The sequence below is a fragment of the Lissotriton helveticus genome, chromosome 6 (assembly GCF_964261635.1).
Source record: "Lissotriton helveticus chromosome 6, aLisHel1.1, whole genome shotgun sequence".
NCBI lineage: Eukaryota > Metazoa > Chordata > Amphibia > Caudata > Salamandridae > Lissotriton > Lissotriton helveticus.
In genome coordinates this window covers 52,266,743-52,291,069 of record NC_136067.1, presented here as the reverse complement: position 1 = coordinate 52,291,069, position 24,327 = coordinate 52,266,743, and the positions used below count along the sequence as shown (strand labels likewise).

The 24,327-nt window shown below is 43.5% G+C and overlaps 1 protein-coding gene across 7 annotated transcripts in view; it reads left to right on the top strand.

Annotated features, from left to right (window-relative positions):
* The window catches only part of DNAH8 (dynein axonemal heavy chain 8), a 10,041,960-nt gene that overhangs the window by 1,821,151 nt on the left and 8,196,482 nt on the right, over positions 1-24,327 (top strand). For all 7 annotated transcript variants that reach the window (XM_078647354.1, XM_078647353.1, XM_078647356.1 and 4 more), the window contains exon 15: positions 23,704-23,803. In XM_078647354.1, the coding sequence (XP_078503480.1) occupies positions 23,704-23,803 (100 nt within the window). The remainder of the gene's footprint in view (positions 1-23,703; positions 23,804-24,327) is intronic.

Here is a 24,327-nt window from a genome sequence, read left to right as displayed (position 1 = left end):
TGTAGGTTAAATGAAAAAGGATCACACAGTGTATATATATATAAATAGTTCTGTTTATTACACTGCACTCACTAACCCATTGATATATCTCCTACTTGGAGATATAAATACAAATACACAAGAATACATCAATTGTAACAGGAAAGTAAACATAAAATACAGTGGTCTCCAGAGGGGAGACCATACCATATATTAAGAAAGTAGAATGCGAACTGCGATCAAAGTCGAGACTGGAACCAGGAGACTTATAGGAGGAGACTATGTGCAGAGTGGACACATAGCGGCGTACTTGGTAGAAGTTAACAGTAGTCACGGTTGCAGTTTGGAAGAAGAAGGACCCTCCCAGTTGACCCTGAAGAAACCCAGTGGAAGAAAGAAGGTTGGAGAGTCACCCCACCCGTGGATATCCCAAGAACCAGGATACCTACACCAGGGACGCCAGCTGCATAGGTGTGAAGTGATGTCAAAACCCCATGTGACTACAATGGAGGATTGTAGGAAAGGTGCCATTGGATCAGACTGTGCAATAGTCCGGTGGAATCCAAGGGTGTATGTAAGCATAGGGGACAGTGTCTATGCCACTGGGAGGTGATCAGGATGCATGGACTAGCAATGCTCACCAATGACAGATGGTTTAAAGGAGTTGACACTGACCCTGCCGCTGCAGCTGTGAGGACCGGGGGATGCAGAGGAAGACCAGGAGCATTGCGCGAGCTGTCCCATGTTGGAAGTTGAGAACCAGGTGGAGGTGTCTGGTGGGAGCCCCAACAAGCCTTGGCAGCTGCAGCAGGCCTGGAAAGTAAAGAAGGAGCAGCGTTGGGCCAAGCAAGGTCGAAGGGACTCATCACAAGCAGGAGAGTAAGGGAAGGCCCCTGGCAAACAGGGGAGCCCATTGAAGCAAGAGAAGACCTTCAAGAGGACCCACATGCCGAAGCCACAAGAGTGGCATGAGTACCTCGAGCAGCTCACCAATAAGGAAGTCCCACGGTGTGGAGGATGCAGGGAAGACACTGTACTTGGCATAAAGAGATGCTGGAGGATGAAGCTTCTTGTAGCTTGAAGAGCTCTGTAGTGCAGAGCCAACAAGCCCTGGAAACAGCAAGTCGACGCAGTGCACAAGGGTTTGGTGTCAGCGGTTCGATGAGGGATACTGGCCTCAAAATTGCACAGAGGACAGGTCATGCTTTGCAGGAGTTGTAGAACCTCCACCTGTGTTGCTGAGCCTTTCGCAGTCTGGTGGACGTCAAAAGCAGCAGACCAGCCAGCTCCATTGTGGTCCCTGTAGATACAGGGGAGTGACTCCTTCACTCCAAGGGAGATTACTTCAGGTGTGATTGATGCCCACAGATCTGGTGAAGATCCTGGAAGAAGCTCAAATGATGAAGAAGGCTTGCAGAACAAGGAGACCATGAGCAGTTGGTGTCTTTCTTGATGTAGTCTCAGTTCCATGCGGAGGCCAAATGTCCAGGCGGTCGAAGGGTGACGTGGTTCAGGCTTGAGTCTTGTACCATGTAACCCTGGGCATAGTTTGCATAGTAGTGCTACGCGTAGCTACACGAAGTGCACTTCGCCCTTCACGAGCTACGCCAACTGTGTAGTGCTGTAGGGAAAATGCTGTTCGCACTGATTGTACAGTGCCAGATGCTTGTTCGCACTGTGCAATCATTGCAAACGGCATCTTGCACAGTGCAAGCGGTCGTTTCTGCCGCTCGAGTAGATTTATACTTGAGCGGCAGCTTTCTTAACGCGAACTGGTAGTGGGCATACGCGACCACTCGCAATGCGAAACCTGACCTCCTCGCGTTGAGACTCTTGCCGGGATGTTGATTTTGCTCCCTCGCGGTCGCCAACTTGACGTTGAGGACCGTGAGCAAGCAAAAAATGCCCGCTGCCCGTTTTTGCACTGTGCTATTTGCAATCTGCGTAGCGTGTAGTAACGCAAACTACGCCCAGGGTTAGTACCATGACGAATCTGAAAAGCCACCCATAGGTAAGCCCTTAAGTACCCAAGGGAAACAACTCAGGGGTCCCTCCCAGAGGAGGGGCTGCACAGAGGGGAGGATACTCCCATGTTCTTTGTCCAGTTTCTTGCCAGAGCAGGAGTCAAGGGCTACCTGAACTGATTCAAACTTGAGTATGCAATGAGGGCACCAAATGTGCCTTTCAAGGCAGTCTGGTGGCGCTGGCAAGCTTCCCCACCCCAGCGCAATAAACTAAGTCCTGTCTAGGAGGTAGTCACCCCTCCCTGCGACAGGAAACCTATTGTCCTACCTTCCCCTGCTTGAGTTGGGCTGTGGTCAGCAGCAGCACTAGCTTGCTGTCAGATTGTGAAAGGCTGTTACTGGGAGTACATGGGTTCCTCAAGGAAGCCCCCCAGTACATGGGATCATACTTCCAACACTGGAATCAGTGATGTGCTATGATTCCAACATGTTTAATACCAAACATGACTACTATATAGTTAGACATCTAATAATGACTGATGTCCACTATGTGTATTAAATTGGCTATCCACACTTACAAATCCTGAGACATGGCTTCAAGGACTTCAAAAGGGGTTTACAGAATTTAGCCAGTGCAAGGCTTGTAAAATTGGCAAAAATATAAGAAGTATTGTAGATCCACAAGGGAAGGTATTTAATATCGAAGAGACCATCACCTGCAATACCACACATGTGGTCTACTGTTTGGAATGCCAATGTGGTAAGCGTTACATTGGCAGTACAATCTGCCCCTTAAAGAAAAGAACCCTAGAACATACAAGGGCGATTCAGAACAAAGATCTGACATATGCCATGTCAAAACACATGTTAACCCATGCAGGAAAAACTTGGCAGGACATGAGTTATTTTGGTCTGGCAATGGTACCTACAAATGAGAGAGGCGGAAACCGAACCCTGACCTTGCGAAGATTAAAATCAAAGCTGATCATAAGATTCCGAACCAAAATACCAACAGGATTGAACGGGGACGTAGAGATGTACGTACATCTCTAAAGGAACAATGCAATCAGAAATGATGTCTGGAACAAACATTACCATAAAGAAGATCTGAACGTGAACAAGAAAACTGAATACGTAAAGATAAAAAGAATTGGGAACGAAAGGAGACATTGATCAATTGGTGGCCCTGAAAGGCACTGAGCCTTAAGAACAAGCAGTAGTTTGAATAAAACCAAGATGTCCCGGATCAATGCACGAGTCATAAAAATAGAATATGGACATTCCTCTTACAATAAGCAGGACATTGGTATAGTCACTGAGACTGTTACTAAGTGGAGAGAGGGACAACTCAGAAAAGAAAACCGAGTAAAGAGTGATCAATTCACTGCATAGAAACAAGAAATCCCACAGGATTGATTAATTAGTTCCCATGTAGTTTTCATTATAAAACAATAAAACAACATGAGTTTGTGGCACAATCATGTTATATGGATAAAGGACTAATTAATAATATAAAAATGCTTTTGATATATTTTTATATGTCATTTTAATTTAAAAAGAAAAATACACTTTTTGGGTTATATGTCTTATGAACTACCTGACCCAGAATGCACCATAATGTGCAAAATTGTGATCAGGTATATAACAAAGAAACTGTAAAGGGACTGATGATACTTTACACCGTGATCAAACCCAGCAGGGTGAAACGCATTGGTGAAGGGAGATGATGGCACTGCAAAAGATAGAATAAATCGTTATTCTGTTAAAACTGTGGGAGTGCTGCGTGTTATTTGCAACTTGCAACTTGGTGGAGGATATCTATATATATATATATATATATATACATATGTGAAAACTTATACATGCAGCCTAAAATGTTTCCAACATGGCAAAAATGCCGAAATTACATAGGTTTGCATTGTAGGAACAATACTCTCCTAACCCATAAGGAAAGGAGGAAGCACTGAAAAGTTGTCATACAACAATGCTTTATTGCCATAAGAAAAGCTTGCAATTGCAGGCAATTGCCTGTAGGCTGCATAGCAGAGCAATAATGAGAAAAAGAAAACTGACACCTTGCCTTTAAGGCTTCCAAGGGTTAGGGTACAGTGCCCTTAAGACCTGCAGGAGACCCTCTGCTCCCAGGATGCACCAAAGGTGACAGGTAGGTCAGTTCTTTTTTCCGGCTCCTTTTGTGAGGATCCTGGAGTTTGAGCTCTTCAGTTCTTTGACTGAAAGTTATATATTCAACATGTTCTTTGAAAATTCGACATATCTTGATTCCTAGAGGTGTTATCTACAGTTTTTTGGTCTTTTCCGAATTTTTTCCAGTCAGAATACCTGCTTTATTTTGGAAATGTCCTTCCTGTGACAAGAAAATGGCACTGTCAGACCCACCCTCGGTGTGTATTGTGCCTTCCATCTTCACACAACCCTGACCAGTGTTATCATTGCCTGAAGTTTTCTAAAAGGACGCTGCGTGAAAGAGAACGCATCAAGATTCATGCCCAGCTGGAGACGGATAGAAGCCATCATGGAGATGGCCATGGAGACATCAGACCTCCCTCTTCAAGCAAGCAACACCGAAAATGGCATCATTCCACCTCCCCTGAGTCCAGGAAGAAGCAGGTGACTGAATGTTCGCCGTTGACGTCGAGAACGCCGTCGAAGAGGCCGAGGCACTCTTCAGCGTCAAGGGACAAGTGTTCGTCCAGACGTTGAGACTCTCCGCCGCATGTCAGTAAGTTGGCATTGAGGCACAGCACTTCAGGCTCGAAGGCTGTGGGTCCAGAGAGACCTGCTAAAGCTCCGTCGACGTTAAGGCTTCCGTCGACGTTGAGGCATTCTCTGCCACCCTCGAGAGGGTCGGTGTCGAGAGTCTTGCCGGCGAAGACCATGCCGCGGACGGACAGACTGTCGACATCTAGAGTGTCATCGAGGTTGAGGCATTCGATGTTGAGGAGATTGACGTCAGCACAATGTCATGGGAGGTCGAGCTCCCCCCATCGCCGTCGACACCCGACGTCAAGTTCCCCGCATCGCCGTCGAGACCAACGTTGAGGACAGGACGACGTTCCCACAGCAGATCGCCGCACAGATCGCCGGCGAAGGTGACACAAACCTTATCGACGTCGAGGCGTTCGACGTTGAGGGAAAAAACTGCAGTGGCCACTGAGGAGGCCCGGCGCAAATCAACATCAAGATCCCAATCGACGTCAAGAGCCCATTTCTCATCTCCAGGGCTGAATATTGTGCAGATTTCTCCGGAAAGATCACCTAGAGCTAGCAAGAAGCAGGTTTACGGTCTGTTGCCTCGGTGGCTGCAGGACGTCGGAACAGCTGTCCGCTGGAGTCTGGGCTCAGATTACTCTCGGACATACTCACCTTCTGGAACCTCAAGAGACCCTGAGAGAGGCGCTCCTGCAAAACCTTGATCGCCTTCCAAAAGACCAAGGTCGCCTTCTACACGCCGATCACGGTCCAGGGGTCATCACAGCTCGTGCCACGAACCTTCACGCAAGAGGAGGCGCAGAAGATCATCCACCTGGTCTTCGTCCATGAGGTCTTCTGTTCAGGACTTCTCTCCAACTTTTTCGTCTACGCCACCTTCAAGGGTGTCTCCCATCAATGACATTGAGACTTTCTCCGATGTGCTTGGTAGAGGAGCTAAAAAACTAAATTTGTACACTCCTCGTGGTTCCTACATCAATTATTTTCGAGACATTGCACCATTGTACAGCTCCCAGACCTCTGCTGCCAGGTTTTTTAGAACCATCTATGGCCACGTTCCTCACACCTGCCATAGTGGGATCAGTTCCGTTGAGGATCGCAAAGAAGTACAAAGCCCCAGACCAGGACCCCTTGTTCCTTAGGTCTGATCCTCAGGCGGGCACAATCATCATGGCAGCCACCAGGAAAGCACACTCCGCAGCCTCATCAGCTTCAGTTCCTCCAGAAAAGAACAGTAAGCAAATGGACTCTTATGGCAAAAAGATGTGCAATACTTCTGCATCATCTATGAAGATTGCAAGTGCGTAGAGCCCTTCTAGAGCGCTATGACAGGTCTCTTTGGGACTCCCTGACTAGGTTTACCGACAAACTTCCCAAAGAGGATCAACAGGACTTCCACGAGATCCTGCAGGAGGGCGGTCTAGTAGCCAACCAGGTCATCAGCGCGGCTGTGTACGCCTGATCAGCAGTTGATTGCGGGCGCACGAGTTATAGTTAGTACAACTAATTATAACGTGGAAATTTCAATGGTTTTGTACGAGTGAAATATCCAACTAACTATAACACCCCTAAAACCTATGGTTTATTCAGTGAATTTCTAAGGTTTTTTAAATGGTAATTCCTAACTATACCTTGTCTGAAACCTATGGTTTTTTGAGTGAATTTCAAAGGTTTTTTAAATGCTAATTCCTAACTATAAGCTGCCTGAAACCTATGGTTTTCTTCAGTGAATTTCGAAGGTTTTTTAAATGACAATTCCTACTTATAATGTTGACCACTTTCGCATATTTTCAACAAGTAACCAAATCTGCAATGCTACCTAAAAATCATTTCATTTCATACTATACGCAATTCACTATAGAAATCAAAAACCTTTCAGTATGTACATATACCATTGATACGTGTAGTTACTGAATAGTGGGCGCAACCATGTTATCTCAGACAATGGGGAATATTATGGTCATGTACCTGTGTTCATCCACCTCCTTTGAAACAGAAGCGGTGTGGGCTAGTCCAACGCAAACAGCGCCAACGTAAGACTATAAATAATTAGGCTACGTCTTGGGCGTGGTTCACCTCTGCAAAGAGAAGAGACTGCGCCGCAGCGAAGGTCCCCACCCTGCCACGTGGCTGCCGCCATGACCGCGTGCTTCCTCGATACAGGCCGATTGCGAACTCAGTGCCACACCACCGCAGACTTATGTCTGCATCGACTAGTGGTTTCCATCGACACTGCGGACAGCAGGGTTCACAACTTGAATTCAAATATGGATCTAAATTTTTCTTCAGTATCTGTACTGAGAACTGCCTTCAATCTATTCTGCGGTCAGTAGAGTTGACAACTTGATACCAGTTGCGCATCAGCACTACAGAAAACATTGAATTCAGTCTTGATTTATTTAAAACAGAGACAATTGCACTATGTCACCAGATTTTCAGTACAGTAGGAAATTCAGCCTTCATTGATTTAATACAAAGACAATTACGGACAGCATGCAAGTTACCCTTGATTTATGAAATGAAGAGTCAATTTTATTAATGGATGCCACAAAAAGCGTTCATCTATGTGTGTACCAAGTACTGCCTTCAAATATACACTGCAATCAACTGAGTTTACCACTTGATACCAGAAGCGCTGAAGCACTAAAATCAACATTGAATTAATTCTCGATTTTTTGAAGACAAAGACAATTCTACTGTGTCATCGGATTTTGTTAACATATGTGTCAAAAAAGCATTTGTCGATGTTTCTGTGGACTCTTGCCAAAATCTACTCTGCCGACAGCAGGGTTCACAACTTGAATTCAACTTTCCATCTACACTACGAACAGTAGGGAATTCAGCCTTGATTTATGTAATGTAGAGACAATTCTACTGTATATGTTCAGTTTTTTTAACATAAGTCACAAAAATCATTCGTCGATATCTGTGCTGACAACTGCCTTCGATCTACATTGTGAGGGCTCACGATTCAGGTGGAATGGCGATTGCACATGACGCATTCCAATAGCCAAGAGACATTGTACCAGTGCGACCCACCCGAACCCGGAATTATCGCAGGGTGCGCACACGCTGAGTTCTTCAGGTACCACTAACTCACTGCACCACAAGTCATCTCCACGTGGCCTTATTAAGGCAGAATTCACTAGGCAAAAAAACATTGCTCCCAGTGCAGCCTGCCCGGACTACGCATCATCGTAGGTTACGTATGCGCTCAGTCCCAAATGTACTACTAACTCAGTGCACCATAATTCATCGCTACGTGGCCGTATTCAGGCAGAATTCAATAGAGAAAAGACATTGGTCAGAATGCGGCCCCCCTTTACCACTCATTATCGCAGGGTATGTACAAGCTCAGCGCCAAAGATACTACTAACTCAGTGCACCATAAATCATCCCAAAGAAGAGTGAACAGTTTTATGTCACAGTGAGGCATACTGTCACTTTTAAATGGAATTCATGCAGAATTCAATCGACAAAAGGCATTACTTCAATTACTGTGCCCCCCCCCGACCACGCATCATTGCAGTGTACGTACAAGCTCAGCGCCAAAGGTACTACTAACTCAGTGCACCCGAAATCATCACCACATGACCATATTGAATGAGATAACTTATTTAGAAGAAAATATATCATAGTTTTAGGAGATATACTTCAACTTACTTCTGTGAATGAACAACCAGTATTTATTAGAAAACTTGATTTTAAAGACTTTGCTACCAGTGCGTCCTGCTTGGACCATGCATCATCCACAGAACTTTGTTGTTTCAGGTGCCACTAACTCTTTCCACCACTTATCATTGATGCGTGCACACACACCAAATTACCAATACTGTGCAGCTCTAATCAATGTCAAGTAGTCATGGATTCTTGCTAACCGCTGCCTCCTGCCTACACTGACCGCTGCCTCCTGCCTACACTGCGGTCATTAGAGCTTACAATTAATTACACTGTTGATTTATTATTTGCAGACTACAATACCAAACTAAGTATAACAATTATCAAAACCTTTACAATATCCCTTTATTATGCTTCCTTTAACAACTTTTTTATATACCATATAGATTTTCTTGAATAATAAATTTCACTCTGCAAGTGCAAAGGTACACTTAATGATAGTCTACACTGTGGATAGCATAGGTCACAATTTGAACCTCACTTTTTCTTCATTGGAAACCTGAATTTCTTTTTTGGAGACAAAAATGTCTACTCCACTGGAAGAATCATCTGATTCTGATAATTTTGTTGCTGAAGAATTCATAACCATCTATGGCACTTTTTCCCCCCCTCAAAGTACATACAATCCAGTATGCAACAGTCAATGTTTTGAGTGCAGCCCGTTCAGACCACGCATCATCACAGGGTGAGCACACGCTAAACACCAGACGTACCACTAACTCAGTACACCATAAATAATAAGCACAAGGCTTTATTAAGGCAAAATTTTGTAGTACAAAAACATTATCCCCAGTGCAGCCTATCCGGACCACGCATCATCGCAGGTTACGTACAAGCTCTGTCCCAAAGGTACTACTAACTCAGTGCACCATAATTCATCGCAACATGGCCGTATTCAGGCAGAATTTAACTGATTCTTCATTCATTATGTATAAAGTCAAGTACCAAACAAACTAACGTCCCTCGAACCTGCACAAAATCGCCACTTGGCCTTACTGAGCCAGAATTCATGAGAGAAAAAACATTACTATCAGTACGGCCTGCCCAGTCCACACACCATCGCAGGCTCCACAGAACCTTGTTATTTCAGGTACCACTAACTCAGTAGAAACCAAACGAAGTTTAACACCTATCACACCCTACGCAATATCCCTTTAGTATGCTTCCTTGAAAAAAAGTTTTATATCACTTATAGATTTAGTTGAATAATAAAATGTACACTGCATGCATGTTCGATCTTCCCCTTCCACTATAATTGCAGATGACGCACTCCACCCTAAGATGTACACTGCGGACAGCAGGGTTTGCAACTTGAATTCACCTTTGCATCTACACTATAGACAGTAGGGAATTCACCCTTGATTTATTTAATGCAGACACAATTATACTGTATGTATTCAGATTTTGTTAAAATAAGTGAAAAAAAGCATTGTTCTATAACAGTACTGACTACTAGCTTCCATGTACAATGTGCACAGTAGGGTTCACAACTTGTATTTACCTTTTATATACACTACAGACAACATTAAATTGAGCCTCGATTTATTTAAAGCAGAGAAAAAAATTGTGCTGTTGCCCTGCTAGTATGCACAATCACCTTCAATCGTTGCATCCTGTGAACTATGATAACAAAGAATGTAGAAGATTGCGCCAAAATGTACCTCCACCACCGGCAATACCAAGTACCTCTGGGATATCATCTTCAACATCGCCACAAGACATATGTCCCCAATTTGTGAAAGTTAGAATGCACTGCGTGAAGTGTAATCGTTTAATTTGTTATGGGGAGCAATCAGTACACGTAGTTTGCACAGCAATTGATAACCATCGATGGTATTTTCCCCCCCCTCAAAGTTCATATAGTCCAGTATGCAACAGTGAAGGATTTCAGTACAGCCCGCTCAGACCCCGCATCATCGCAGGGGGAACACAGGATAAACACCAGACGTACCACTAACTCAGTACACCTTAAATATTCGCCCGTGCCCTTGTTAAGGCAAAATTCAATAGTCAAAACACATTTTTACCAGTGCGATATGCCTGGACCACGCATCATCGCATGCTCCACACCAACCGCCCCTACCTGAGTGCACCACAACTCATGAACTCTTTACAATAGAATCTTCTGTGTATTATTTCACATACAATGGTCCTACCTTTGTACAGCAGAAGTCATAAACCGTTTATGATTAAATATCTGTACATGATATCATGATTACTATTCTACTTGTTACTAACAACAACGTAATAAAATGGAGTCGAGCACACGTGCCTTTACCCACTTCAACTATCTATCTGTGTCTGTGTATTTATTGTGTTTGTAAAATGCTGCTCCTCCGCCCTACCACATTATATTGTGCTATAAATATAATATGCAACCATCTTACCTGTGACAATAAGTGTGGGCTATTCCTCCTTTTTTGTTTTTTTTAAAACATATTTATATAGCGGAAAATCAACCCAAAACTATATCAGCTATTTACATGAGCACCATATTTACAATACATTTTCAGGCACGCGTACATTACGTCATTACAATAACACGATGAGGACGCAACTCCGAGACTCAAACACTGATTTCCAGCATCAAGTTCAACAGTGTACCAGAATAACCACATATGTATATATATATTAGCTGCCATTCAAATGCCAATATCTGCAACATAAACCTTTTATAGCCCTGTATTACTACAGCTACAACACTCCACTGAAGGTACAACAAACATTCATAATCGCAGAAATGTGTCATGTCAACCATCTTTTATGTGTGCAACTATGAACAAATATAGAGTCAGTAATACCCCATACCTTCCATGTTGGCCAAGTTGTGGGACTTTACAGATATAATGACACATTTGTTTTTAAGACCCGGGTGACGTCAACACTACAAAACGGACATCCGAATCACTTGATTTCTCATATTGCTCACAACGGGACCACGCCCATAGCTCCGGAATCATGGTTCAGAGCCTCCCGCAGCACTGGCATATGTCAGGCCAGCCCACTCCACTTACGCTTCCAGGAAAACACAACAACGAAACATTGCCCAGTTTTAATTGTAGTGATTTCTTATTCCCACGTCTAGTTGTAAAAATGGCACACACACACACTCCCTCATGGCTGGTAAACATCCACACCACACCCATCCAACGTATCTGTTACTACACACGTGACCGTACCAATAAATAAGACGGGGCGCACGTGCTCTACGCCATTTAAGAGTTGCTCCCATCCCAAGCGCTGTGATGGCCCGTCCTAGTGGTTCAAACACCTCATGTAGGCCTGAACCACTGAGTAGGGGGGCCCACCACTATGTGTGTGGCCTCTTTGGTCACTGAGTTAGTGGTATTAGAAGCACTGAGTGGGTGAGGAACCTGTGATGATGGTGGGAGCACGAGTATGTGGTTAACGATACCGATATCAAGACTCGGCACCATATGTGAGACTTCTTAGTGGCAGATCGGGACTACATGATGCAGAAGGTGTCCTGTCCACGAAAAGGTGAGCAGTGAGGCCTGGGTGCGCATCGAAGGGAGTCGAAAGGCTGTAGCAGACTGTCAAGTCAAGTCAAGTCAACAAACTTTATTCGGTTGTTCGTTTTGACAACCATAAAAGTATTTACCTTACAATTACAAAAAACACATTCATTTCGAATATAAAATTCAATTGATATTAAAAATCACAAGATTAAAAGTACTAAACTATATCAAAAATTGAAGACCGTTTAGAATATAGAATTCCTTTAGCAACAGTTATAAATAACAATTCATATGTCAGTATTTTTTATCCTTCCATACTGTTTCTGAATTTAACTGCCAGCTTTAAAAAACTACATATAAACAAAGTGTATTCACAGTTTAGCAGCTGTAAAAAATGTTGTGCAGGACGAAATTGTACAAAATTCAATTTTTTCAAACAGGGTTTCAGATATAACTTCCTTGGTATAGCGTAAAAAGAACAAAAGAACAGAAAGTGTGCCAGGTCTTGCGGAGACTTATCGTCGCAGCCGCAAGCCGGCAACACTTGACCTCGATGAGAGCCCCTAGGAACAGCCAGCAAAAAATGAAACAGGTTAAACCTGAACCTTGTCAGCAGGAAACGGTCATAACTCGACATTTGCCATGTCAGGTAGGGTTCCGTGAACAAAGTGCTTTTAATTAGTATATGGTTACGTACACTTTCTTTTTTTAGTTCACATGATTCCCTTTCCTGCTGTCTCGAGTCAATAAAATCATTTTTGACCGTAATAAGATCCATTTTAGTGATAGATTCCGGGAATAGAAAAAGTTCAGGGCGGCCTAGATCAGTAAAGCACTTAAATAAGTACTTAAGCCAGGGAACCTCCTTCCTATTGTCCCATGTAAGTGCTTCTCTTAGAATAAGCTTAGTAAGTGGAATATTGTCATTTAGCCAACAATTCATCCAGCATAACAGGGGATTCACTGCAATTTTATCACATACGTACGGGACCCCCAGTTCTTCATGCACGGAAAAATTTGCTGTACTCCTGGGGACCCTTAAAACCTGTTTTAAAAAGTTGTTTTCAACTATCTGTAGTGCGTCCAGTGGAACATATACCCATATTTCACTGCCATAACAAACTGTGGTAATGCTTTTGGCCTTATAGAGTTGGAGTAGAGCGGCAACTGGGCTATTTCCCATTTTTCTGGAGAAATCCAATATAGCCGCGTTTACCCTAGTAACATCTCCCTTCTTTTTTTGGATCACGGGTCCCCATTTTAGTTGACTGTCAAAGAGGACCCCGAGGTAGGAGAATGTGTGGGTTACAGGGATTTCTACTCCAACTACATTTAAGCGATTTGGTTTTTTAAAGCCTTGACCAACCTTCATTATGTAGGATTTGGTGTTATTAATACTTAAATCTCTTGTCTTCATAAAAGAGTAAAAGGAATCTAATAAAATTTGGAGTCCATTTGCCGTTCTGGATAAAAGGACTGCGTCGTCCGCATATAATAGAACCGGCAGTCCTTTTCTACCAATATACGGATAATCTATGTTGGTGCTTAAAAGGTGCTCTTCCAGGTCATTAATATATATATTAAAAAGGAACGGGGCCAGAATGCACCCTTGTCGGACGCCCCGATACACTCCAAAGTCTTTAGTCACCTTTAGGTCCTGGGTGTATCTAACATTCGCTTTGGTATCTGAGTGCATATCTTCTAAAAAATTTACTAGGTTTTTATCCACGCCCATTTTTTCCATGACACCCCAAAGCCTTTCCCGACTCACGCAATCGAAAGCCGAGGAAAGGTCCATGAAGGCCATGTGAATCGTTCCTCTTCGAGCCTTTGTATACTTCCCAATGATAAGATACAAGTTTAGACATTGAGAGATAGTAGAATGTCCAGGCCTAAAACCATACTGGATTGGGGATATTATGTTATTTTCCTCTGACCAACTGATCAATCTATTTAAGATGACTCCTCCAACAACTTTTGCCACAGAATTTATTAGAGATATTGGTCTGTAGCAGGCCGGGCTGCTACGGTCTCCTTTCTTAAATATAGGTACAATTGTAGATGCCCCCCATGATTTTGGGCATCCACATAACACAGCAGCATTTAGTACTGCTGTAAGTACCGGCGCCCATAGTGCTACACATGATTTAAAAAGGTCAGGCGGAAGTCCATCAGGACCTGGGGCCTTGTTATTTGATAGACCTTTGATTCCTTTAATTATTTCATCATTTGAGAAGCATAGGGACATTTCTCTACTTTTCATTAAGCTGTGTTCTGCCTGTGACTCATTATTTTTAAAAATAGAGCTGAAGTGGTTTATCCATTCATCCTCTGGGATGTTTGTGCCCACGCTTGAGATACTAGGACAATCAAATATTGGTTTATTGATAATCTCCCAGAACTTCGAGCTGTTTTTTAGTGTCTCGGGGTCTAACAGTGACTCCCATACGCTTTTTTTAACTGCTCGCTTGCGGGCGGCCAATGACTTCTTATATTCGGCCCGCAAGCCCTTGATGATCAGTGGATCTCTTGGTTTTGTTTTTAAAGCTGTCTTAAGCTCACGGCCAGCCTTCGAACAATCACTGTCAAACCATTTCGGGTTACTATTTGAATTGATTTTCCCCTTGATAGGTATCGTTAAAAATGACTCCACCTTCTTGGCTATCTCCTTGAAAGATGTCAAGATTTGCAAAGGTGCTGATTCAGGAGATGTGCATACCGTCAGTTCATGGTTACATACTACATTAATAGAGGTATAAAATTGATCGTAGTCCACCATTGACCATTTTAGGCGACGCTTGCCATGGATACATTTTAAATGTCCACGGTCCTCTCGAGAGTTATGCTTTTCAAGTAAACTCATGCCCATAGTAATGCACAAAGGATTGTGGTCACTGTAAATACTCATAAGGATCAAAAATTCCTCAATAATATTAACAAAATCAACTGAAAGAAGAATATGATCTATATATGATCCTGTAGCATGACCTTTAAAGGTAGGGGTTAAGAATACAGTTTGATCAGGTACTGTCGACATTGCCGTGAATAGATTGTTTTCATTCATTAAGTCGTTTAAACCTGTACCCCTCCGCGAATGTTCAAAGTGTATTCCTTCCATACTATTACAACCCAGTTGTCCAGCAGGTCTCACACTAGGGTTCCCGCATAAATGTGTATTAAAATCACCCACTAAGATTTTATGACGTGGTAAAAAGCTATCATTTGCCCCTAACAAATCACGTAAAGACTCTATATTGCAATCTCCGGAGTGGTTAACCGCATTATAAAAATTAATCAATACAAAATTAGTTTTACCCCTTTTAAACTCGAGGATCTGGATGTTATTATTACCAGAATAGTGTTCAGTTTTGTAACATATGAGCGACAAGTTAACAAAGATAGCCAAACCCCCTTTGGCTCTTCCACTAGCAGATGGAATTGCCGGGATTATAAAGCTCTGATATCCTTCAATATGTAAATTTCTCCCTACCACCCAAGTTTCTTGGAAACATATTATGGAATATTTTTGAACAAAGTGCAACCAATCTTTGTCTTTCAGTTTGTCAGAGATTCCTGCTATGTTCCATGATAACAGTGATAATCCCTCCTTACATTTTTGACGTCCACCTTGTGTTATATCCATTTTCTCACATACAAGTGGGCCAGTGGGAATAACAGTACTGTGATATTCTTGAACTGACCCAGGATTCTCCATGATGTGAGCCGGATGAAAAGCTAAGTTTGTATCAGTATGTGGACCAGGATTATCAATTTGAAGGATGTCTGCACCCGTTTCTACAACATTACTAGCCACTGAATTTATAACTTGGTTAGCATTTCCTAAGCCTATGTCTTCCGATAGGCAGTCAATAGGGGCAGTGTTGCAGAATGTATCTAATAGTCATTCTACCCCATCCAGCCCACCCTCAGCAGAGAAGACATCGTACCTATTGGAGGTGGGAATATTAAAGTATTGGTGATCTGTGTGGTATGGTCGTAATGGTTGATCATATCTGTCCCTACTATGGCCCCAGTTATTAGTTGGTGCATCAAACCCCCATCCGTTTTTTGTTTCTGGCCGTATCGGCCCAATATAGGTGTGAATGGGCTTAGGGTATGTCATGCTCCGTTGTTTTTTACCAAAGAATTCCAGAGTAAGAGGGATGATGGTGCCTCTCCTTCGTTGCGGCGGTAGAATGTTGGGAAGGATATTTGGTAAGACTGCAGAGTTAGCAAAATTTATAATTATGCAGTCGCCCTTAAATTTTTTGGGATTTTGTCCTATCCATGTTGCCCTTCTGGCTGATTTAATGTCTCTAGCTAGCTGTTGCTTCCCCCATGGGGCCAACCGCATATTGCCTGATAGCCAATGCAGGGCTTTACTTGTTAGCGCCATGGGGGTTTCAGATTGATCCGGTGCTAATGGGGGAGCATTTGCTAATACCAGCACTAATGGGGCTGCGTCTTCAATGAAGAGCAGTGTATCTTCTTCTACACTTGATGGGGTTATTTCAGGAAGATATGGAGGTTGGATCTCCCTTGACGGAGAGTGATTGGACGCAATGGTTGGAGTCTGTTCTAAATGATTTACCTGTATGGTGTTAGGAGTTGTACCCTCATCTAATCGAAGGCCAAATACCTCTTTTACAGGTAAAACCAAGTTTTTAACTGTTCCAGATATGATTGACACCTCTTCCATTATCTTCTTCTGATCTGCTCCCAGCTTTTTAACATCTGCAGATAACTTATCCAGTTTAGTCACAACCGGTTTAATTAAGGCTTTGAGTTTGGTGTCAATTAAATCTGCTATCCTAGCTATAAATTCTTCGTCCACGTTTGACTTTTCCACATCTTCTACTTTCCTCCTACCTTTTTCCCTACTTCTCAATGGTGACGCGGCCCTCTTCCTCCCTGAGCAAACTCCACTACGGAGTAATTGTGTTTTTCTACACTTTCTAATAGCTCGAGGTGCTTGGACTTGAGCAGGGGGGTCGGCATCAGTACTTGTCTGCTCACTCTCTTGTGCAGTGTGATCTTCATCAAGATCAACTATCTGCGAGTCTGAATCATTAATCCTGGCTATATCTTGACCTTGTGCTATGTTGATACTCAAATTTGAAGGACCAATGCCAAGTGTGTCCGGATCTAAGATTACACTTCCCTCAGCCTGAGAAAGGATATCAATCCATGGTGAATCTGGTGATGGGCTTAGGGGAGATAAATTAGGGGAGTGACTAAGACCCAAGGATTGTCTCCTATCGTCATTGATCCTTGACACTACTTGTACCATATAATTTTCAATGGAATTGCCCCCCACCACAGCATTTTTTTTTGGCATTCTGATAGAGGTTGATATTAAAACCTAGACTTTAGCAATCTAATAGGACAAGAGGGCGCACAATAATACAATACAGAATTTCAAAGATTCAACGAGAATTTCAGGGATTATTAGTCTTACTGTAACCAAAAAGGTCAGGTTCAACAGGGGCAGAGTATCGTGTCCAGTCCAGTCTCAGCCTGTCTCGGACTGTCTAATACTGTCCGCCCTTTGTCCGGGCTTCGTCCGGCGTCCCGCACACGCGTCCCGCTGAGCGTCTGTTGCACGTTTTTTATAGGAGGAGTAGGGGGCGGGAAGAGACTCCAGGTGCGCTCCGATGCTCTGCGCGGAACCCTGGGTCTCGCAGTCCCGTCCCCTGAAGCAGCAGGCTTCCCGGTGTCAATTGAGGCTCTAAAACGCCTTCTCCTCACTCCTTTTGGCAGCGGCTTAAAAACTGGAAGAAATCCACACTAAGGCACGTAGACTGAAACAGCTGCGAGCGGCACCCGCGAAGCGGGAGCCGCGAGCTGTTATATGCAATGCAGGCAATCAAGGGAGGAGCAGGGGGCGGGAAGAGACTCCAGGTGCGCTCCGATGCTCTGCGCGGAACCCTGGGTCTCGCAGTCCCGTCCCCTGAAGCAGCAGGCTTCCCGGTGTCAATTGAGGCTCTAAAACGCCTTCTCCTCACTCCTTTTGGCAGCGGCTTAAAAACTGGAAGAAATCCACACTAAGGCACGTAGACTGAAACAGCTGCGAGCGGCACCCGCGAAGCGGGAGCCGCGAGCTGTTATATGCAATGCAGGCAATCAAGGGAGGAGCAGGGGGCGGGAAGAGACTCCAGGTGCGCTCCGATGCTCTGCGCGGAACCCTGGGTCTCGCAGTCCCGTCCCCTGAAGCAGCAGGCTTCCCGGTGTCAATGGAGGCTCTAAAACGCCTTCTCCTCACTCCTTTTGGCAGCGGCTTAAAAACTGGAAGAAATCCACACTAAGGCACGTAGACTGAAACAGCTGCGAGCGGCACCCGCGAAGCGGGAGCCGCGAGCTGTTATATGCAATGCAGGCAATCAAGGGAGGAGCAGGGGGTGGGAAGAGACTCCAGGTGCGCTCCGATGCTCTGCGCGGAACCCTGGGTCTCGCAGTCCCGTCCCCTGAAGCAGCAGGCTTCCCGGTGTCAATTGAGGCTCTAAAACGCCTTCTCCTCACTCCTTTTGGCAGCGGCTTAAAAACTGGAAGAAATCCACACTAAGGCACGTAGACTGAAACAGCTGCGAGCGTAGCAGACTGGATACAAAAAAGCGACGCAGCGATTTAGACAAACGCAGTCCTATATAGTGTATCAAATTACATGTATATATTTTTTTCCAATAGCAGGAACATTTTTATAATCGCTCAAACGTCCGGAATATAAACTATAGAAATAGTTCTTTGAAATGTGAGAGGGAGCGTGTGTGAAAGGCCGATGTTATTCAACTCCACATTAAGATAGTAACAATAACAAAACATAACATCTTTCTTTCACTATCTTTTAGATGTAGAGCTTCAGGGTGGATTATGTCCCAGCACGTGGTGAAAAACACACTGGTGACAGAAAGTTTAGCTGCGAATATTCTTTGCAGTCACTCTCTCACTTCCTTTCTCCTTTGATAAAAAAATTACACACAATGTTAACTTCCTTTTTATCTTACAGATTGTTTTTCACAAATTGGCGTCCCCCCCCCCCCACACCTCTAAAACTCAACGGTCGAGGATTCTGCAATGATGCGTGGCCATCGTAACAACATTTGAGAAGGCTGCTACGACATGTGGTGCACCCGCTTTGAATCACACCAATGGCACAAGGTGAGCAAAAAAGCTTCTTTCTGAAACAATGACAAGTCATCTGTGAAAGGAGAGAGTGGGTAGTGTGCAGCAGCTTCACTGCGTAGGAATGTACAATTTACTCCGAGCAGTGACAATAGATAGATTACAACAGTCTGAGAGGCAAATCTACAAGCCCCTTATGCCACTTTTGTATGTACTATTCTATGACTAACTCTATATACTATATTTCAGATCACTAAACTGGAGGGTGCACTATGAACCAGCACATACTTGAACACACAACCAAGGCAAAAGGTGAGCTACGAGTATTTTCTCCACTATAAACTGGTCCATCAATAACTTTCACTCTCTCACAGTTTTAATGTTGTTTTCTCTCTTTCTCTCTCTCCCTCGCACATCATTTCTCTTTCTCTTTTAAAGTTACGGACGCTGCTGTCCGCTCTGCCGTGACCAACCAAAGCTGAGTTCAAGTTGTGAACTCTGTTGGCCACAGTGTTTACACAAGGTAAGCAGAGCGGCCTAGATATACAATGCCTCCAATTAAATGCATTAGAAATAAAAGACCTTATTTAAAAGCCCCTTGCTCCACTTTTGCATCACTTTCAACATGAGAAAAGTAACACAAAACTGGCGCAAGAGTCTTGTAAATAAGCCCTAAAGAATATTGTCCTGCATAATGACTTGATCTCTCGCCTAATTCTGTCTCATCTCTGAATCATTTTTAAGACCTGTTGATCTGTAATGTAAATCTGACGCAGTACGCACTTCCATACAGACACGGCTTGAACGCAAGCCTATAAGACAAGTGAAATGTATCAGGCACACTGCACACGTTAAAAGAAGGGAATATCTTCAACTGTTAATTTGACTTGTAATGTTTGACCTCATTTAATCACATTGATCTAATTTTAATCACTAATTTTCTTTTTTGTTTTGCAGATTACCTACCGTACTTCTATTGGAGACCATATCACATTTTGTTTATTATATTGTTTTGTTTAAGTTATGTTTCTAGTTATTTATTGTATTGTTATCTTTAAGTTACGTTTCCAGTTATTTATTATTTTAATAAACGTTAATTAAAAATAAAAGTATATAGGACTTTTTTTTTAGGGGGGGTAGCGGTCCCCAATAGAAATGATATTTATAATTTGAAGTAAAATTCTGAGGCAAACTCTTTACCAGATCTTTACCAGAGTCTATACCTACGACTAACGGTTCCTATAGAAAAGTTCAAAAACTCCAGCACAGTAACTTTTTTCAATTACCAACATAGTGTGGTGAACTTCTAACCTCCGTGCTCATTTAAGTGTTCCATGAACTGTTACTATGGTAACAGGCAGAAAGCCGTAGGGTAGAGTTGAAAGGTACTGGCTGTGAAAAAAACGTTATATTAACCCTGGATCCTCTACAAGACCAAAAAGGAAAGCAAAGTAAAACAAAACACTGTGAAGCAGATTTACAATCCACTTGCACCACTTTTGCGTCCAAGGCCCCCCCCCAACAAAATTAGAAGTGTGTGGGCCTCAATGACCCCCCTCAAGCCCCGGGAACCACCACCCCCGGAAATTTGTATATTGTGAGAGACAGACTGCATGACCCTATGCCTAGAGCCTTCGAGAGCCCTGGAGACCACAACGCCCGACGGCCGACTTATGCAGTGTGCCGGGGTGCCTATCCCCGGGACACTGCTGTTTGCTTTGAGAGGGCGGGAGTCTCACGGCTCCCGCCCTCCCATAGCAAACTTAGTTAGCATTTTGAAAGGCAGAGCAGACAAATCTGTTCTCACTTTCAAAATAAAAAGCAGATTGCATTTCCACATACAAGTTAGCGTCTCCCCTTGCGGAAAAGCAATGCTGACTCCCGAAGAACGCGGGAAGCCTGCGGGACCGTGGGGGCATTGTAGCTCCCCTCACAGTCCCCAACATTTGTTATAAGACCCGGGGATAGGGTCCCCGGAGATATTAGAAATTACTGATAGGGGCTATTTTTTTACGGTAAAATCACAAGTCGCGCACCCAGCGCAGCGCTCAGTGCAGCCCCCTGGTGTGCATGAGCTGGATGCACGAGTCATAATCTGTAGGGTGCGCGACTCCAACGCCTTTGGTGCACAACTTTGACGCGTTTGGGAGTCGGCATTATTTTTCCACATCACGAGCAACTAACATACAACTCCCTATGTGGAAAAGCAATCTCATTTTCATTTTGAAAGAGAGAACAGATTTCCTTGCCATGGGAGGGCGGAATGGACACCCCGGCACACTGCAGAAAGCAGCCCTCCCACAATACATGAAGCCCCGGGGAGTGGTGGTTCCCGGGGCTTTGGAGACCCTACAGCCCCCCTCCCTAGCCATACATTTTTTTGTAGCCCCGGTGGGTAACAGGGCCCTTAAGTGCTCCAGGAGGGGAGCCACGCAGTCCCACTCCCACAATGCATAAACCCCCGACGGGTGATGGTCCCCGTGGCTTTCAGGACCTTCGATCCCTCCCCCCACCATTTGTTTTCTTTTTAGCCCCGGGCGCTGACAATCCCCGAGGCTGGGGGGGCCCCTCTGGGCCCCACATAAAATGTAATAATTTTGCCCCCGGTATTTAACCCCCCAGAGACTAATTATTAAAAAAAACCTCCTTTTTATTTTATGGCACAGTCCATGCACCCTAAACGCATCCCGGTTTAAAAAAAATAAAAAAATGTGGGCCCTGGGGGTCCTTCTGGGACCCCCTAAGCAGGTCTAGAGGGTAGAATTATTTCTACCCTGCCCCCTTTCTCCGTTTTGAACACATATTCAACTGACTTCCTCACCCTTACTTCTACCGAGGCACTAAATGGCTGCCAACAGTTCCTGGGTTCGAATGTTTACAACTGCTTGACAGCCAATTAGCATTGAGCGCGTGATCGGGACGGTGCACTTATGCTACGATGCCAATCCTCGCACAATCCGCGGATCCACCGCGCCCCTAGATATATATGTACTTTTGAATATCATTTTCTCAGAAACTACTGAAAAGATTTACATCAAATAAGCAAAAGGCACGAGTCTGAACTGAGGACTACCTCTCTGCCAAATTTGGTGTAATTCCGTTCAGCCGTACGGGCTGTAGCCGTGGCTAAAGGTTCTATGGGAAATTGCATGGGGAAAACATGTTTTGGGACGCCCCTTTTTTCTCGGCCCCCGCTTGACGAATCACCCCCAAACTTTCAGGGAAGGAGCGGAACTGAGCTGGCTCAAGAAGATTCATCAATAGGCGCCAAAGTTATTGGCAATAGAATGTTACGGTTTTCCTATGGATAATAGGTCCTAACTATAACTACCTACTGGCGACTGCCAGTAGGTAATATATATATATTTTTTTTCTATATGCTACACGATCCTGCACAGTGGTGGGGATTATTCACAGATTATGACTTTGATGAGTATACCCCTGGGTGAGAACTAGGATTACAGCTAACTAATCCGTACTTACCATAACCAATTTAGGGGGGAAAGCACACAGAGACTGGGGTCCTGATTAGCAAGATCCCAGTCAGACTAGTCAGAAACAGCATAGCACCAGGCAAAAAGTGGGGATAACCATAAAAGCAGATCTTACTTTCCTACAACTACAAACTCTCCTTCGAGGGCCAAGTAAACTCTATAACATCATCCTGCTTTTTTATGTTAAAGACTCTCAGGAAAGTCCTGCCTTTTATCCCCCTTGATCTACAGAAAGCAGTTATTTCTGCATTAATATTGTCGAAAATGTATTACTGCAGTCCACTTTTTTTAATACTCAGACCAGATCTTTGAATAAACTGCAGATTCTGCAAAATTCTGGCATCCGTCTGCTGCGCGCCATACCAAAACATCAGACGGTATCGGTTCTTTTGTCAGTGCTGCATTGGCTTCCCATAAAAAGACGGATCAAATTCATGTCGCTCTGCATTACCTCAAGGCACTGCATGGGCTTGGTCCAGAATATTTTAAACACAAATTTCTCTGGTATGTCCCCACAAGACATCTGCGTTCTTCATTAGCTTTTAATCTTGTGATTCCTAAAGTCAAAACAGCTTTCTTGGGGGTGGGGGAGGTTTTGTGGCTGGCACAGCCAGGATTTTGAACTTTTTGCCACTTGCCCTTAAGAAAAAAACGTTTTTTCCTTCTGTAAATCTTTAAAAATCTGGCTGTTCAATAAGTAAACCTTGTTCTTTTTCCTCCTAATCAGAGTTTTGTGTCTAGACACCTTTGGGTAGTAGTGCACGTTATATATTCAATTTTCATTTAATTTTATCCAGTCTGACACCTGGGGATAATTCTAAGGTAAGGAATCTGTGGCTACATAGAGTGTCTACTGGTTAAGGCATTACCGAAGGTAAGTAACATTTTCCAATCTGTTTATAACCCAAGCGTCTCTGATTTAAATGATATATAAGTTAGATTTCGAGGAGTTTCAGAATTCTAAATTGTGGAACAGCAAATTGTACAGTTCTGTCTTTTAATAATATTTCTAGACAAGAAGAGAAAAAACATTGTTCAGTGTTTGCAAAGCAGTGGCTTACATATGCTGAAGTAATATCGCATTTCTGTGAAAGAAAATTTAAAGAAGGAACCACCTTAAAAATGAAATGCTTATATAATTGGTAAAGGGATGTGTTTTACCAGTTAGGTGATTTTATTTATTGACTTTATTTATTTATGTTACGCAAAACATACAAACATAACTTGCAACTCTATATATGTAATTGTATTTGATTTCAGGTTCCAGAAATTAAACCTCCCATGTCTTCAATCAGAAATTGCGAGTAGCATCGGACTTATTCTTAATCACTACACAGCGGAACTCGAAGCAACTAAAACGGTAATACTTTATGTTCTCTACATTTTTTGAAGTATACCTAATTAATTTCATGATCTATTTATATTTCATATATAAATCTCATTCTATTCATCTACGTGTTTTATCCAGTATTATGGGTGTCTTTCATAGATTCACATGCCTGAATCATTCCCCGTCGTCGAGACGGGAGTCTCTGGTACATAGAAAAGTAATGTCCTATAGACATACATAGAGAATAGCAGGCCTAGAGGCCTCACCTTAGTAACATATCCATGTCCTTTTGTAAAAAGGACCAAACTATAGAGAAGAGCCAATCCGCTGCCACCTCCCTCTAGAACCTTCCTGTCAGGAGCCTCAGTCCCTCAGATTTTCTACCGCACGTTGTGCTAAGGGAGTCTCCTCTGAGCTCTGCTCCGATTCTGTGTTTTTGCACTTTAATAAATAACTTTGTTGTCAAGGATTCTTTTCTACTATGGATTATCTTCAAATACATTCTTTAAAGAAGGTCTGGTAAGGAAAGACTGCAAGATATGTCGCACTTTCTG